This window comes from Rhopilema esculentum, chromosome 19 (assembly GCF_057945365.1).
Source record: "Rhopilema esculentum isolate cy_ngs chromosome 19, ASM5794536v1, whole genome shotgun sequence".
NCBI classification, from domain to species: domain Eukaryota; kingdom Metazoa; phylum Cnidaria; class Scyphozoa; order Rhizostomeae; family Rhizostomatidae; genus Rhopilema; species Rhopilema esculentum.
The window spans coordinates 7548387-7565376 of NC_142833.1; the positions used below are offsets into that span (position 1 = coordinate 7548387).

A 16990-nucleotide genomic window follows, 5' to 3' on the forward strand; every position below is an offset into this window, starting at 1 on the left:
TGAAATATTACTTGTTGGCCTGTCGATCAGTGCTTTTAATTATTGCTTGGTTTCGCTTTCAATTAGCTAAATCAATAAGTCACAAAAACGATTATGGTCGGCTCAATTTCTTGAAGGTGCAGTGCGGCCTTTCGCATTAAGTATCACCAGGGATACCTCCACAAAGGTATGCATAAGTATCCTAATTTATCCACAATTTACCTAATTTATGCACTAGTTGCTTAATTTATGCAAAAATTACCTAAGTTATGCAGCAAGATCGGTAAGAATGACAAATTAGGCATTTGTTTTATTGATTGGGAAATTTCAATCAACCCAGTGAAAGATAGATTGATACTTTGCTGAATTGAGAAAAACGTTAATAAGCTGTGTAATACTAAGATTTATACTCTTTTACTTTTATTTTAAAAAGTTTAAAAAACATTTTACCCATTCTTTGTCGCTCTGCTGGATTGCGACTCTCAAGAAGTCTTTTCTGTCTGATCACAAAACCCTTAACATCTGAAATCAAATAGAATATTCTTTATTGTCGTATTATTGCAGTTTATTAACAGTTACATAGAAAAGTACAGTATATATAGTGCAGTCAACGTTTACGATAGTAAAGATAATGCAACAATGAGCCAACGCTAGAAAAAAGATTAAAGATTATGTGGTTTAGCAGCCATGTAATTTCGTAATAATTCAATTTAGCTTTAGCACTCAAAAAAGCCCCCTCTGTCGCAGTACTATGTCTATTGCAATATTACGGTATGTGATGTAAAACAGTAAATTTAGATGTTTTTATAATACGATGCATTTCTCAGGAACCGTAACACGAATTCATATTCAGAAACGGCGTGAAAATATCTGCCAAAAACGTTTATTTTGAAGTTTGAAGATTGAAAAATCTAATTGCTTCACCAATAGAGATTCAGTTAAAGGACTTTTGATTACTAAGAAAAAGAAGCATAATGCTGAAAGTTAACAAATAGTACCTTTCCTCCACATTATGTTACTTCCATAATACTTTGGACTGACGAGGCAAGTGTTTTTCCAGTTGTTCGATGAGTAAGAAACCAACATTCTTGGGTCTTGCATGGCAATGCGTCTTTTGTAATTGTCCAACTCTTTTATTTTATTCTCATATTCCAAACAATTATCTTCATAGGCATTTGTTACAAGATTAATTGTATCTTCAACTTCGACATCATCAATGTTATAGATACCATCCTCATCTTTACCATCTTCACCATTTGTAGTTTTGCTATCACAGAAAATCTCGACATCTTCACTGTCATATATGCTGAAACTGTTCTTATTTTCAGCAAAAAGGTAGTCTCGGTTGTTTCTACTTTTAGAAAATGTTATCCTAATGTTGTCCAGTTTTTGCTCAGCAGAGACGTTTTTGTATTTCCAAAAAGCATTTTGCTTGTCTTTTGGCTCTACAACAAAATTAATTGAAGAGAACGATAACATTGCAGCAGCAACTGACGCAGTTTGAAGTTTGGGGGTGGGGGTTTAGAGCCACTGCCAGCTTTCAAAGGGGAAATATTCACCCCTTCCCCTTTAATTATCTCTCTGGATTTGACAAGTGAAAGAATCAATAATGGTAGTGTATTGAGCTGAAAACGATATAGAACCTTTTCTAACATTTACATTTGATTGACTAAATGCAAAATCGTAGTATTAATTGGGACAGCCGTCTGAGCCTTATCATTATATATTTCTTAGCGTAGAGTTTTCGATCTATGTTCTGACGTTTTAAACTCTGAAGAGTGTCAGACGAAAAGCTTTAGTTTACTAAATGTTTGCTTTTTTCAAAGCTCCTTATCATTATCCTTCCAAACTTAGAAGAAGATGCAGAAGGGCAAATAAAATAGTGAGGCTGAGAATTTCTTCTAAAGTTGTAATCATTCAAATAGGTCTTTATCGAAAAGGGTCATGGTTGTGAACATGCAGTCGTTTTTAGAACGATAGCTAGGTTTTCAGGAGGACGCCGATAGGGGCGGATTTAAGCAGCAAGGTTTGAGGGTGTCAAATAATGATTGGAGTTTGTGTCACACCTTTCAGGTGACTGGGAACTGCCTATTATTCAAAATTCAGCTTTTAACTTAAAGATAAAGAAAATAGAGCGACTGTTCTGTATCATTCTGTGAATAGTTACTGTATGGCAAGAATCTATGGGTAATTAGTTTTATTTAAAGTTTAATCTCTTACTCACCGTTTTTTTGATCTGCAGTTACGAAAACCGTCTTTGATAAAGTAATATTGGATTTTGAATCTGCATTGGATGCTAGAAAAATCGACATAACGCTCTCAACTTTTTTAACATTAAAGTTCCGTTTCAATTTAATTTTTGAATGAGAAGTTTACCTAAAAGATGTAAAGCTAATTCTTTGGTGGCTGAGCATGTTAATGTTACTAGTTTCATCCATGGCAATATCTCAGAAATGTTTGCTTTGTTTAAGAGATAGCTTTACAATTTGTAATGGTATTTTTGCCTGTCTAAACGCTGCTTCATACCTTGTCGTTGAATAATAATGTCTGGTTCCACTAGACTTGAAATTACTTTCTCTTCTTCCAGCTTTAATGGTTGTGAATCTCTCTGCAAATGAAGTACAGTTTATATAGCTCTACCACAAAAAGAGACGGATGACCAGAAATATCTCTCTAAAGTTGAGATAAATTTAGCAAAACTTATTTAGTATTAATTTGTTCAGTCTTGCTTTCTGGCGAAAATGGCTCAGTTGTTAAAGGCGCAACTAAAGACCCAAGGGTCCGCGGTTAGAGTCGCTGGCATGACCAAACTTTCACCCCGAGCAATGAGAGTCGCCAGCTCTCTGTAATTCAAGGCATAGAAATCAAGAGGTGTGGTCACGTCGAGAGGAAGGACCAGGACACTGCTCAATAAGAATAAGGGCACTGCTCAGTGTCTTAAAAACTACCTTCGTTCTTTGTTCTATCATATGGGACTCTGAACCATTCACTTTATATTTTTTTCTTTATAATGTTACCTTCTAAAAATATCGTGTATGAAAGATAATTTGAAACTTAATGTCTGAAAACTAACGCAGAGTTAGCATTAATAACTGATCCGAGACAAATTTACTGTAATATTCAGTGGCGTAACGGAACAGTTTGGGGCCTAAAGGAATATTTTGCTTTGGGGCCCTTTCATGAGGAAACTTTTTCAAGACATTCAATTTGAGCTTCGAAAAAGATCTCTAAGCGGTAGCAACAGTGACAGGAATTGTGGCGAAAAGAAAAAGAGCTTTGTAGATTTGCGAAAATGAAGAGTTGACTCGAATATAGTGTAATATCACAAAATATTCGTTGTTTTTTGTTATATCAATTCTGTTTATAACCATCCGCAGTTGAACGCTCCAGTAATTGATTTCATACAAATAAAAACTTACAGAGAATTCAATGCAAGAAAACTGATGATTTTGTTGCTCAAAGTTTATGGGAAAAAACCAGATTCTAAAAAAATATTTAGACCGACGGCCAATGACAGAAAAAGGTCAAAGAAATAAAAACAAAATAATTTATACTATTACCGTGTCACTACCTACTTCTATTGTAATTTTCAAAGGCTTTTACCGTTAGTTTTATTAGATGGAGAAAGGATAAATTTTCTGGACACTGGAAGAAGGCTTAAACTACAGTCCTGATTGTGTTTAAGTATAGCAATGAAACACAATTTTTTCTTTCGAGTCTTAGCCAATACTTGTTTCTAGAAAATCTTTCAACGATTATTTAGAAGAGACAGTTTACTGTTACATAGCCGAGGATGCGTGCTGCCTCGTCAGAGCCATTACGCCTGTTGGGCAACTCTCCAAATGTAACCAGGGACGTAATAAAAGCCTCGTAGTAATTTTTACTTACCGTTTCCACTTCCAAATTTCTTTTTCTGCTTCTTGAAGACTTCCTCAGAGTAGACAGTACCCTCCCCATCTTTTTAGAAAAGCAAGTACAATGTTAGTATAACAAAATAGCTTCTCGACGTGCTTTCTCTTCATTTAAATATCAACATCTAATATGACGTAACAAATGATTAATCTTACTAGCCAATCAAATTACAGTTTGATTGTTCCCTCCATCAAATTAGCCAAAATTTTAAAACCATCTTCAGGGAAGAAATAAAAACAGGGCGTGGTCAAGCTGGAGTTATTTTATGTTTATGGTCTGTTGCCGTACAACCGCCACGTATAGTATAGGGCAAAAAATTAAATGCGCGACGCATGCACGAGACTGTTCCAGATGTTGTCAGAAGAACCACAGGAAAAAGGTTCTTATCAATACTCTTTGATAAAAAATTGATACAATATAGATATCTACTTCACTTAAGTTTTGCAAACTTAAACTATACATATATTGGATACGCCTTTTGATGACTCTGATTTTATGATTGGGACATCTGTTCCTAGTAATGTGTCCTCTATTTTCTCTCCGTTGTCAGAGGGAGCGTATAGCTTGTACTATATTCCCCCGAATAAGCACCCTGGGGGCTTACAAATTTAGACAAATTTGAAGTGGGGCTTATTGAAGGGAGGGGCTCAATGAAAGAAATGGCTTACACTAGACATCTACAAGTAGATCTTTTCATCGCTTTTTCACGATCTTCGAGTACATTTCCTTTGCAATTTTAATTAACAACTTTTTCCTTGAGAAATAATAAATCAAAGCACAATTTGTACTTTAGTCTAAAACATTGATAGTTTAATTGCCTTTAATGACTCACTTACTTTAGGTTTTTTGATTCGCTGCAGAATGTGCTTTCGATCCTGGGCTAAACTGTTTATCTTCCTGTTGTATATCGATTAACCCACCGCTCATAGCCTTTTCCAAGAAAAATTGCTTCGGGGGCAAATTCATTGAGGCTGCAGGGGCAATTGCCCCCTAGTTTGTATGTTAAAAAGGTCCTGTCTCTACTGGGGCTTTATAAAGCGCAAAAATAGCATGTTAAGGTGGGAGTTTATTCGAGAGAAGGGCTTACTACAAAATATTACTTTCAGATTTGGGTCTCATATGAAGGGACGGGGGTCATATAAGGGGGCACAATTTGAGAATTTATTATTGAAAGAGCGTTACGACGGGCGTATTCTGATTATTTTTTATTTATGCTCCTGATAATTGATAATAAACACAATATATAGAACGATACCACAGTGAGCATGGAAGGGCACCACAACCATGTGGCCATCAACAATTCTAACTATTCATTCTTCTATAAGGATTTAACCGCCAACTCAAAGGAAACTAGGATCCGTTTTAGTCAATTAGAATCAAGAAGTATATAAACTTCCAACAATCTAAATCCCATTTTTATGAAGGACTAATTTTGCCCTTACTAACATATCGCAACCTTCGTGTACAAAATCCCCTTTTGATACAGAAGGCTTGAACGACAAATTTTGGAATCAAACCATTCAGTTTCCAAGGGTACAAAATCTGGAACTAACTTCCAGAAGAAATCAAAACAGAAATCAAAAGAATTCAATAATCTTACTACAACTTAGTTTCATCAAAATAAATGAATGTGTTTGTTTGCAGTGAATAAACTGCCAGAGTCCAAAAAACCATGTGACCCTACGGCCTAAGGTCGCGTACGAAGGTCTTAGAAAGACGGGAAAAATTAGGAAGGAAAAATTTTACCCAAAAACTTGAAAACTAAGAAAAAAGGTAGTGATCATGATTGTGACAAGGAAGGAATCAAGCTATTCATTTCCATGTAACTGAAAAGAAGGTAGAATAGTTCTTATTTTTGCATATTTTATGAATAAACAGACCAATAAAAAAATTCAGTATATAAGTGGCAATTAAGAAAAAGTCCCAGCCTCCATTTCATACAGCTTCAACAGAGGTTGCCATATGTTACCATCCTCAAATCTAAATTGAAATCTATGGTTGGGGAAAATTTTCCAGCAAAGAGGTAGTTCAGTGCTATGGTGCGATTTAAAAGCAAGGAAAGACAATCTTCAGGCACATTTGGACAAAAAACACCCTGGCAGGGAATTTAAATGGAAGATTATTCTGGTTGACCAACAAGGTTTGCTGCCAACAAGGTAAGAAACTGCCTGGTCCTCACAAGATAGGTTACCAGAGCTAACACAGAAAACACAATGTGGGGACCATGGCTAAGAATTGTACAGAGAATTTCCTGTTTGATGCAAATAATTCTAATCTTGCTAGCGGAATATTTTAATCGAGATATAAGTTAAATGGTTGTTCTACTTATCTAATTTTATTTTAGCGTAGAAATTCATCGCTAATTAGAATTGCAATATTTTAGTCCTTAATCTCTATCACAAAGTAGTTTACACAAGGCGGGTACCTAAAAGATTGGAAGATTTTTAAAGCAAATTTAAGATCGCTAGAAAGTTTCTTAGTTTTCTGAACTATGTGAACAAATGCCTTGAAATCGCTTCATGTCAGTCAAAATCATGGGCGGTGCCAAAGAGGAAGGCCAATTTCAACCTGAAGTTATCTGAATAACATCAATTGAGGCCCCGAAGTCCACTAGATTCTTGTTATGGTTCATGTTTCTTTTGAGTATAGTAAAACTGACTATGTTTAGGACTTCAATCAATCTTTTTCAAGCCTTATTGCTTAGTTCACGAAAAGTGCTCCACAACTATGTTTCCTTTTCCAGAGATTGCTCAAACTAATGCATTTTCTCCTTTTCTTTCTTTCAATTTTTTACAATCTGCCATCTTTTGAAGCTAAATGTCAGCAACTTATCCTTTCTTTTCCTTATAAATGCTTCGCCATAGGACCTTAGCACTTTTCTAAATATAATTTATAACCCTAATTGATAATCTTTGCCCCTAATGATTTAATCAATAAACAATCGTAATTCTAATCATGTTCTTATTGATTGTTGTGATTATCATCATCATTACCTATCACATCCTTACTTTCATCGGCTCAATCCTCAAGCAAATGTCAGTAGCGTTTTTGAAGGACTGGAAATGAAAACCATACGAAAAGCTTATGGCTGCATTGATACATGACAAGAAAATTGTTGCATACTCTAGTTCCACCCATGATATTCAGATGAAAATAAGAAAATAGAAATTGGATTCCTCTTTGATTTACTCATTCACAACGACCAACGTACAATTTAGCATTTTCTAAAGTACAGTAGTACAGATGAAAGAATGTAAAAATCGTTTAAAATGTTGTATTTCAAAACAAAGTTCAAAAGTGGATAAAACTGTGTCTATGTGTATACGTCGTTTGTACTTCGCAGTCATTCAAGCAATGGTAAAAGTCACCAGCTTCCAGGAATTATTTCCTTTCTGAAGAGGTTCACCAAAATTCGTCGATTTCTCTTGGCTCAGAGGTGATCTTTTGGCAAGTAAATGCGACCATACGACCATGATGACGAGAAGGTCTAGTCCCAAAAGACATCGAGCATGTTGTGCCCTGTACACAAGGACAACTAAGTTGGGACACTGAAAGTCCACATTCTTCGTTTACTTTAGGCATTTTGCGACAAACACCAATTGATGTTTCAGAGTCACCATTAAGCGGAGTGCAGCATTCTGAGACACCACAATCGCTGTACGAACTGCAGTACTTCACTTGCTTTTCATCGATCAATTGCCTGCCAATACTTCTTCGAAACAACAGCTGATTGTTGAAAGCATTGTACACAGTGTTCTGTGCAGTAGACATATGTGTAGCTAGAGCAAAAAGTACGATTGCTGAAAGCATTTTAACGCCCATTTTGTCGCAGTATTGTTTAAGCTCTGTTTTTGATGTTGCAAGTAAGGTTGCTGTTTGCATACTGGCTGAGTTACCTCTAATTTATAGGTTTTTCATGTTGTGTTTGTTGCTTCAGTTTAGATTACAAATATTGGTTTGTGGTTAAGCGCGATTCGTTCGTTGGGTAATTGTCAGTGTTTTGAGCAACAAAATTTTTATATATGGTATAACTATAGCATGAATTATGAAACAGACATGCAGCATAATTCAGGAAAGTTATTACTACAGGCCTGTATTTATGTGATCGACGCCAAGTCTACAAGTTGCTCAAATTCTTTAAGCACCTTTGTATTGGGTAAGTTATATAATTATATAAATATAATCTAGCCTGATCAAAGATACATTAATTGAAACACGGAGTTGAAGAATGGCTTTCTTGATGTTATGTAAGTGTACTGACTCTGTTTTTAATCATGATCATGATTATATGATCAAGTCAACATAATTATAATAAGGTAAATAATTGTAACCATAATCACTATCACGATTATTTTCAAAATCAACTCGTGCATAATAATCACACTTTGAAAGTTCTTTCTCTCTTTCGACCCTACAGTTTAGGTATTTGCATTCGTTCCAACGGAAGACCTCTCGCAAAAAGAATGGTTTGACCTTTCAAATTATATTCTTCCTTCATATTGATCTTTGCAATGTTGCTTAAATGGTTGTGATCTTTTTTAAGCCAGTCCATTTTGTTCAATGATTTTCTTGGTCTTCCAAACCGACTTCTGCCATTTAATTTATTTAACTTACTCTTTGCAATTTTTTTCTTTTATTTATCCAAAATATTTCAGATTCCTCGCCTGATATTGATTCTTGTCTTAAGAATTGGGCTGCGATTGCAAAAGACCACATCAGTATATTTTTACTTTTTCATTCAGTATAACAAAAATCAATTATAAAGAAATTCAAATTTGGAAACAAGCATGTTAAAAACAAGAATTTTACACAAACTTGATGTCAGATATGGTTTTAAAAATGGGATGAACTAAGAAAAAGTTCTCATTATTCAAGGTAGAGACAGGAAGAAAGAGAAAAATTACTGTAGTTGAATAAAGCATTTAATGCAACAAAGAATTCATATTTTCTGCAAAACTTCCTATTACCACGCTGAAGATGAATCAGAGCATTAATAATCATGACATCATCATTGAAATCAACCACATAATCATAATCATGATCATCATTGTTTGAATTATCATAACGATAAATATAATTGTAATCATGATTATTATCAAAACTTACATAATCATCGCATTTCACGATGTAATTTTCCCTTGGTTTCCACAAGGCACCATCTTATGTAACGGCCACGTTTGGCGTATGAAGTTGCTTGAAATCAATATCTCGATTTTCAACCCACGTAACAAACACAACATGAAAAACCTATAAATTACAAGTAGCTCAGCCAGTATGCAGACAGCAATCCTACTTGCAACATAGATAACAAAGCTAAAACTATACTGCGACAAAATGGGCGTTAAAATGATTTCAGCAATCATACTTCTTACTCTAGCTACACATATATCTGCTGCACAGAACAGAGTGTACGATGCTTTTAAGAATCAAAATTCGCTTCGAAGAAGTATTCGCAGGCAATTGTCCAGAGAAAAGCAAGTGCAGTACTGCAGTTCGTACAGCGATTGTGGTGTCTCAGAATGCTGCACTCCGCTTAATGGTGACTCTGAAACATCAATTGGTGTCTGTCGCAAAATGCCTAAAGTAAACGAAGAATGTGGACTTTCAGTGTCCCAACTTAGTTGTCCTTGTGTACAGGGCACAACATGCTCGATGTCTTCTGGGATAAGACCTTCTCGACATCATGGTCGTAGGGTAAGCATCATAAGACTTTGTAATTTCAAGCTGATCTGGGCGAGGTCATAACTTGGATACACTTGTGTTGATGTCCTTGTCAGAAAAAATTTCATGACTTTGACCGAAATGAAATGGATAAAACAGCATACCTGTCTTTAAATAAGATGGTTACCTTAGATAAGAAGAGGTAGCCATCAATTTACAAAAAGTTATCCTCTTCCTAAATTCCAAAATTCAAGTCAACCATTTTCTTTCATAGGTACTACCTGTTTGCAGAAAGATAAATTCTGAGCCAAGGGAAATAGACGAATTTTGGTAAAGCATGTTGGAAACTTGTGACTCCCTTTGTGATTGGTACTTTGCCAAGCATAATGCATTCTGGGATGGACTGCATTTCTTTTGTTTAGATGCTCATTAATAACTTACTTCACTTCCTGTTTGTTATTGTTTAGGCCGATGAAATGTTGAAGTTCTATACGATGATTTGTCGCTGTTGACTATCTCTTGCACAAACATAAATTTTCCAATGGGTTATTGGCCTGTTCATGATTTGATGTGAGATTTTCATCTGCATCATGACTTCTGATAAATGCTCTGTGGAGAGGTCAGGCGTGAAAAAGTCCGTTTGAATTTTAAGTTGTTTCCGTTGTTATTATGGCATCCAATGACACTGGTTTTAAAATCAAATGCTGAATGGAATGAGCAATCATATCTTGAAGCTCCAGATCACAATGAATCTCATTGGAAACGATTTAATGGAGAAAGTTACCAGTAAAGAGACCCTGAAAGCTAGATCAACGTCTAAACAACAGAGGAAATTTCAAAAAAAGGGAAAACATGGTCCTTGCGGAACTCTGTTGAAACAAATTTAAAAAATTTATGTACGATACAATCGAGCAACATTTTGAATCAAAATCGCTATCTCGAAAAGTAAAAAAGTATATTTTGCACGAATGGGAAAAAGTGAAGACGATCGACCGTGTAAATACAGCATAGAAAGTTATATTATAGTGGATGACAGCATAGAAAAAAAAAGATTCCGTTACCCTACTAATCAGCAGTTTGCCTGAAGTTTAACTCTTTATAATCGCAGGTATAGAGTCAATTTATAAGCCAAAATTGATTTTGAATAATGTCCCTTGAAGATTGATTCACAAATTTGATAAAATCAAAGGCGGAAGTAAAGGGCAATTAGCCGTTTCAAAACGACACATGTTTAAATGCAATATTACCAAGAAATTTACAGAGCAGAAGACGAGAAATTCAAAGAAATGTCACTTTAGTAAAAATCTGGACACATTACCCAGAATTGTTTTAAGAGAAAGGCAGTTGCAAAAATTCCCCCACGGCTTAAACAGCAAATACGGCAGGGGCAAACAAGAGGCTACCCAGAAACTAAATTGGCGGGAAACTAATTCGGTTCGTAAGCTGAGTCAGGTCATCGTTACATCGATCTACATGAAAATGAAAAAAACGCTACTGTGTGGACGGAAAAAGTTCGTTTTTACACTTGGATACTATTCCCGTTTCTGATTGGCCTATTTTATTCTACAACAACTAGGCTTATTTAAGACCCCGTTTACACTAGAGTGTTTTATCCGGAAAAATTTTCATGCGGATAGGCTCTCTGTCCACACGAGCGAATTTTATCAGTGTAGATATTTATCCGCTTTGCCGTACAAATATCTATCCTGCTACGAAAGCAAATAAATTTGTGTCCGGATAGAAAATTATCCGGCAAAGGGGAGTGTAAACGGTTTTATCCGGATAAATTTGTGTACGCATACACAGTGAGGCTATTCTGTTTCATATTGAGGCCATTTAAATATGATAACGAAACGGCGCAAGAGAAAAAATTGGCGCGCTTTTGTTAATATTTCATGTCATTTTCGCTGTTTCCTGAACCATCAAAGATGAAAGTCTTCAAAACATCATACTATCTCTGTTTGCATTTTTAAGCTCAGTAGCTGCTGCAGCAAGGCTGAACGCTCTATTAGCTGCTCTATCTGAGAGATCCTATAGAGTTAGCCAACGCAACTTGGAATCAATAGTTGACGAAAGCGATTCACGACTACAAAGAATAGGTCTTATTTCTGAAAGCTTCAAGAAGAAATCGACGACCACGACGATTCTGGGAAAGACCTTGAAGCAGCAAAGCAGTTTCCTCATCTGTCCATGTGAAGTTTTTATCAGCCTTCTTGCTATTTCCCGTCGATGTATTCTCTGATTTCTTTGGCATTGTCGACTTTAAGACAGAAATATGAACGTGTTCACTCTGACATCAATGAAAATTATTTTCGCGTGTTCTTAAATCAAAGGTTGTGCGCATGCCCAATTAAAAAACTCACCATTTAGTTTCACCGTGTAAACGGAGGGGCTAAACAGATAAAATTTTCTCCGGTACTACACAAACAAATAAAAAAATTGATCCGGATAAAAATTCATCCAGATAAAGCACTCTAGTGTAAACGGGGTCTAATGTAGGATCCGTGTAATGACTACCCTGGGCACTTGAGCCTTAGTAAAAGAGGTGGTCGAACAGTGGTGGGACGCTACACTTATCGACCAAAACTTCACCGACCAATTTTTTCACTGAGGCTCTGGTACCCCGGGCAAATTGTGACGTTTTAAAAATTGAAGAGTGTCAGACCAAAACCTTGAATATGTTTTGAAACTTTTGTTTTTTTGAAGCATTTTTTGAACTCTGCACCGCCAAGAAAATTTTCAATAAATTTTCTCACCTTTTAAATTACTAAGTGAGCTACATTAATGTCTACATGAGAGGAAAAGTGAAGCACTGGATAATTTTTAAAATTTGTTTTGCTGTCTGAACAACTAAAAACCGATGAAGAAATGGAGATCAGATATTGGAGTAAATAACGTCTGAAAGAATTTAAAGAATATTGAAAAAATTTGATGATGCCGTTCCCTATTTACGGCTGCAGATCAGACTTGCTAAGCGCATAAACGGTGCAGGCGTAGAGACATAACGGCTTGGAGAGCTGCAGCAAAGTGAGTCAAATCTCAAGTCTCATTCAGGCAGTTGTGCTCTCCTGACGAAGCAATAGTATTCAGGCAAGATCAATACTAAGCTCCCCTAAATGTTCAGCATCCGTTTGGGTTGAGACCGTGTCTACAGCTAGTTATATCAAAAACAGATGTCCAAAAATCTTCCTTGAAAGACATAATTCCGTATGATTGAAAGTACTTCAGGGTCTACTGTGTTGAATGTATTTTTTAGATAAAAAATAGCGTAAAGTTGCAAGCTGGTTCCTTGTCAATTTTCTGGTGGAGAGAAGGAAGTCCGATAATTGATCATGCAAAATTTTTTCAAATAATTTGAAAAAAACGGAGAGAAATTAAATGATCCTTTAATTATTTTCCTCATTTCGAAATTGGTGTAATATTTGCGAGTTTTCAGATGTTTGGAAAGGTGCCGTTTCAGAGACGCATTGAATATCATCACCAATGATCCGGCAATAAACTTTGCAGCATCTTTAACAAGATATGTTGCAACTCCATTTGGACCGGGTGCCATTTTTAGCATATTTAGAGAAGCAAGCATTGCATCCTCGCTCATCACGAAAATTTCTGGTCGGCATCAACGATGTGCAAATATTTAATCGGAACGCCGTTAGGCTTTACCTTTAGTTTACTAGCAAGTTTTGGGCATACGCTAACAAATTGTTTATTATTTATCTGCGATTGGCTTTGATTATTTACCGAAATTTTGGAACCATCTAAAAACTTTATTCATCTTGGTATAAGAAAGACTCGTTCTGTTTTGCCAAGGTTATCATAAACCAAGATTTAGAGGCCAAAAAATGTTTGCTTGCTCTTTTCACATAAGCAATCTGATTGCCAATGTGCAACTAAATAGAAAAAATTGGGATTTGTGCTGATGCATTGAACCGGGTACTAATACTGCCTTAGAATGACGCAATAAATGAACTGCTAACAAGCTAGCGTTTTTAAAAGGATAGGAAATGAGTAAGAAACGAAATTTTTTTGAATTGATTAAAGGCAAAATTTGATAAGAAACGCAAATATTTTGAATTTTTTTTATATATGATTAAAGAAGAAAGCTAAAATATCAGTGTAAATCGGTCATTAAGGTACAGAAAAAGGTGTTCTCTTTAAAGGAAAAGACATCGTAAAGATCTGAGAGAGTAAAACAGATGATCAAAAAGAGAGAAAGTGAAAGATGAGTCAGAGCAATAAATATTGAATGGATGCTAAGCATACCTCTCAAATTGCAAGGCACTGGTTTTGCAGAGACCTTCATGAAGCAATCAACTAAAGAACTGACAACAGCAAAACAGAAGGGTAAGACTGGAGAAAAGAACTGCAATGGTTTTATTTCGTTGAAGGACAGCCCGCCCCCCCCCCCCTTTCCTATGTTATAACGGTAGCGCCTTTTAACCGAGCTACTTTCCAACAGAAAATTAAGATATCTTTTACCTGAATTAAATGCAAGAAAAATTCTAAATAAACACAAAAAACTAAAAAGAACATCGAGATTGGAAAGCAAGAAAATATAGCATTATATCAGAAAACGCAACGATCTAGACCTTGAAGAAGGTGATAATGTTGTTTGTATGCAGATTTAAGAGAAAATAAATCAAGGTTTTCAAATATAATCAAATAAGATTTACAGTCAAAAAACGGAAAAGAAACTCGAATCGGGGCAAAGAATAATGCAAACATCAAAAGAACGTGTCACGCTGCAAGAAGGTACGACGACGATTTTAATGATCAAGGTTGGATCGACGATTTCATGCAAAGTTAGAAATGATGGTTGTCTTAAGGGTCATGGTTATAATTTATATTACATAATCTCAGCTATCAAAAATATTACAGTCTTCAAATTGGAAACGCTAGCCTTCTAGGGTGGTAGCTGCAGAATGTTGCGTAAATTTACACCTGATTCTTAATGTATTATCCTTTCAATGGAAACTGTTGAGAGTTATATTGCTGTTTCCTCACGCCGCAGAATAATAAATACCTAATTATTTAGTACTCTTATAAAAAATCAAGGAATACCATTCTTCCACAACGTTTACAGTTTGAATAACTCAAATGTTGGAAAAGTTTTAGAATATAAAAATGTTACATATGACGTAAGCTTTTGCCTGACACTCTTCAGATCATAAAAGTGAGAATGAAGGCCAAAAAGATCAAGCAGCAAAATATATAAAAAGTTGTGTATCAATATAGGGCCATCAGAAAAAAATGAACATATAACCAGAATAGCCCAATCAGCATAGCCGTGAGAGGAGATGTCCAATCAGTACAACAGCGTTGAAGAATAGAATTTAAAAAATTCAATTCTTCAGAATTGATGAATACAGCGTCCTTAACGTAGTGATGAAAGCGGAAAATAACATGAAACATGGACATTAAAAGAGTCATGTACACATGCAAGTGCTAGATTTGATGAATTCTGATAATGATCATTGTTACAATTACAATCCTTGATTATTGTTGATTTTAAAATCATGATCATGATTAAAAGCCAGAGTCAGTACACTTACATAACATCAAGAAAACTATTCTTCAATACCACTCGGCGTTTCAACTAATGTATCTTTGATCAGACTAGATTATATTTATATATCTATAGAACTTACCCAATACAAAGGTGCTTGAAGCATTTGAGCAACTTGGAGACTTGGCGTCGATCACATAAAAACAGGCCTGTAGTAATAACCTTCCCAGATTATGCTGCATGTCTGTTTCATAACTCATGCTATAGTTATACCATATATAAAAATTGTGTTGCTCAAAACACTGACAATTACCCAACGAACGAATCGCGCTAACCACAAACCAATATTTGTAATCTAAACTGAAGCAACAAACACAACATAAAAAACCTATAAATTAGAGGTAGCTCAGCCAGTATGCAAACAGCAACCTTACTTGCAACATCGAAAACAGAGCTTAAACAATACTGCGACAAAATGGGCGTTAAAATGCTTTCAGCAATCGTACTTTTTGCTCTAGCTACACATATGTCTGCTGCACAGAACAGTGTGTACAATGCTTTCAACAACCAGCTGTCGTTTCGAAGAAGTATTGGCAGGCAATTGATCGATGTAAAGCAAGTGAAGTACTGCAGTTCGTACAGCGATTGTGGTGTCTCAGAATGCTGCACTCCGCTTAATGGTGACTCTGAAACATCAATTAGTGTTTGTCGCAAAATGCCTAAAGTAAACGAAGAATGTGGACTTTCAGTGTCCCAACTTAGTTGTCCTTGTGTACAGGGCACAACATGCTCGATGTCTTCTGGGACTAGACCTTCTCGTCATCATGGTCGTAGGGTCGCATTTACTTGCCAAAAGATCACCTCTGAGCCAAGAGAAATCGACGAATTTTGGTGAAGCATTCAAGAAAAAAAATAATTCCTGGATACCGACGATATTTTACATTGCTTGAGTAGCTGCGAATTACAAACGACACATACATAGACACAGTTTTATATCCATTTCTCACCTTTTTTTAAATACAACATTTTAAATGATTTTTACATTTTGTACCATTTTTACATTAGCAAATTTTAAATTTTATACGTTTGTTGTTATGAATGAGAAAATCAAGAAAAAATCCAGTTTCTATTTTTCATTCATAATCTGAATATCAGAAGCTGACCCAAAATTTCTAGCAATTCTTCAGTCATGTATAAAGCACAAAAACCACTTTTCTATGATTCTCATTTCCTATCCTGCAAAATATATAGCTTGATAGGAAACCATGTTAGTTTTAACAAGCTCTGGAAAAGGAAACTTAGCTGTGAGACAGATTTCGTAAACTAGGCAATATATTTTGTAAAAGATTGCTCCATTGTTAAATACAGTCAATTTTACTATATTCCGTGAAAACTTGAACCAAAGCAATGTCAAAAATGGGTCGTCTGTGCGAATGGAGCTATCTTGCCAAAGAAAGTTGCTAAGAATGCCATTCACTTCAAGAAATAACAAATAAGGAACTTCTTAAAAAGCTTGCCAGAGTACAACGACTTGTTTTTATGCTCTAGATCAGGAAAATCAAATATCTGGTAGATAGAAAAAGAAACGAAAGCTTGCAATGATCGCCTCTAAATGGTAGGATAGATGGCAGAAAAAGGTAGGAAGACTCAAAGCCTCATGGTTCATGTATGTCTTTGAATGGATTGCACGGGCCTAAAATTGATCACAACTTCCAGAGCAGCATTGAATAGATCAAGATGGTGGACGACTGCGTCCGATCCGGTAACGCATTGAGCTAGACTATGCTGCATCATTTTAGAAGGATATATTCAAAAGATGTCAGTAAAAGATCAAAATAGAATTTCTTCAATCAAACGTGAGTGGTAAAAGTCAAATATACCAATTAACGTTGAGAAGAGACAATGCGAATCCAGAAGTCGAAGAAAAAATCATGA

At 35.6% G+C, this 16990-nt stretch overlaps 1 protein-coding gene across 1 annotated transcript in view; it reads right to left on the reverse strand.

Annotated features, from left to right (window-relative positions):
- Window positions 1-16990, reverse strand: part of LOC148957955 (uncharacterized) — a 52430-nt gene that overhangs the window by 626 nt on the left and 34814 nt on the right. The window contains exons 2-6 of the mRNA XM_089113914.1: window positions 3868-3936; window positions 2506-2587; window positions 2204-2275; window positions 978-1424; window positions 430-501 (exon numbers count right to left, since the gene is read on the reverse strand). Of these exons, the coding sequence (XP_088970040.1) occupies window positions 430-501; window positions 978-1424; window positions 2204-2275; window positions 2506-2587; window positions 3868-3936 (742 nt within the window). The remainder of the gene's footprint in view (window positions 1-429; window positions 502-977; window positions 1425-2203; window positions 2276-2505; window positions 2588-3867; window positions 3937-16990) is intronic.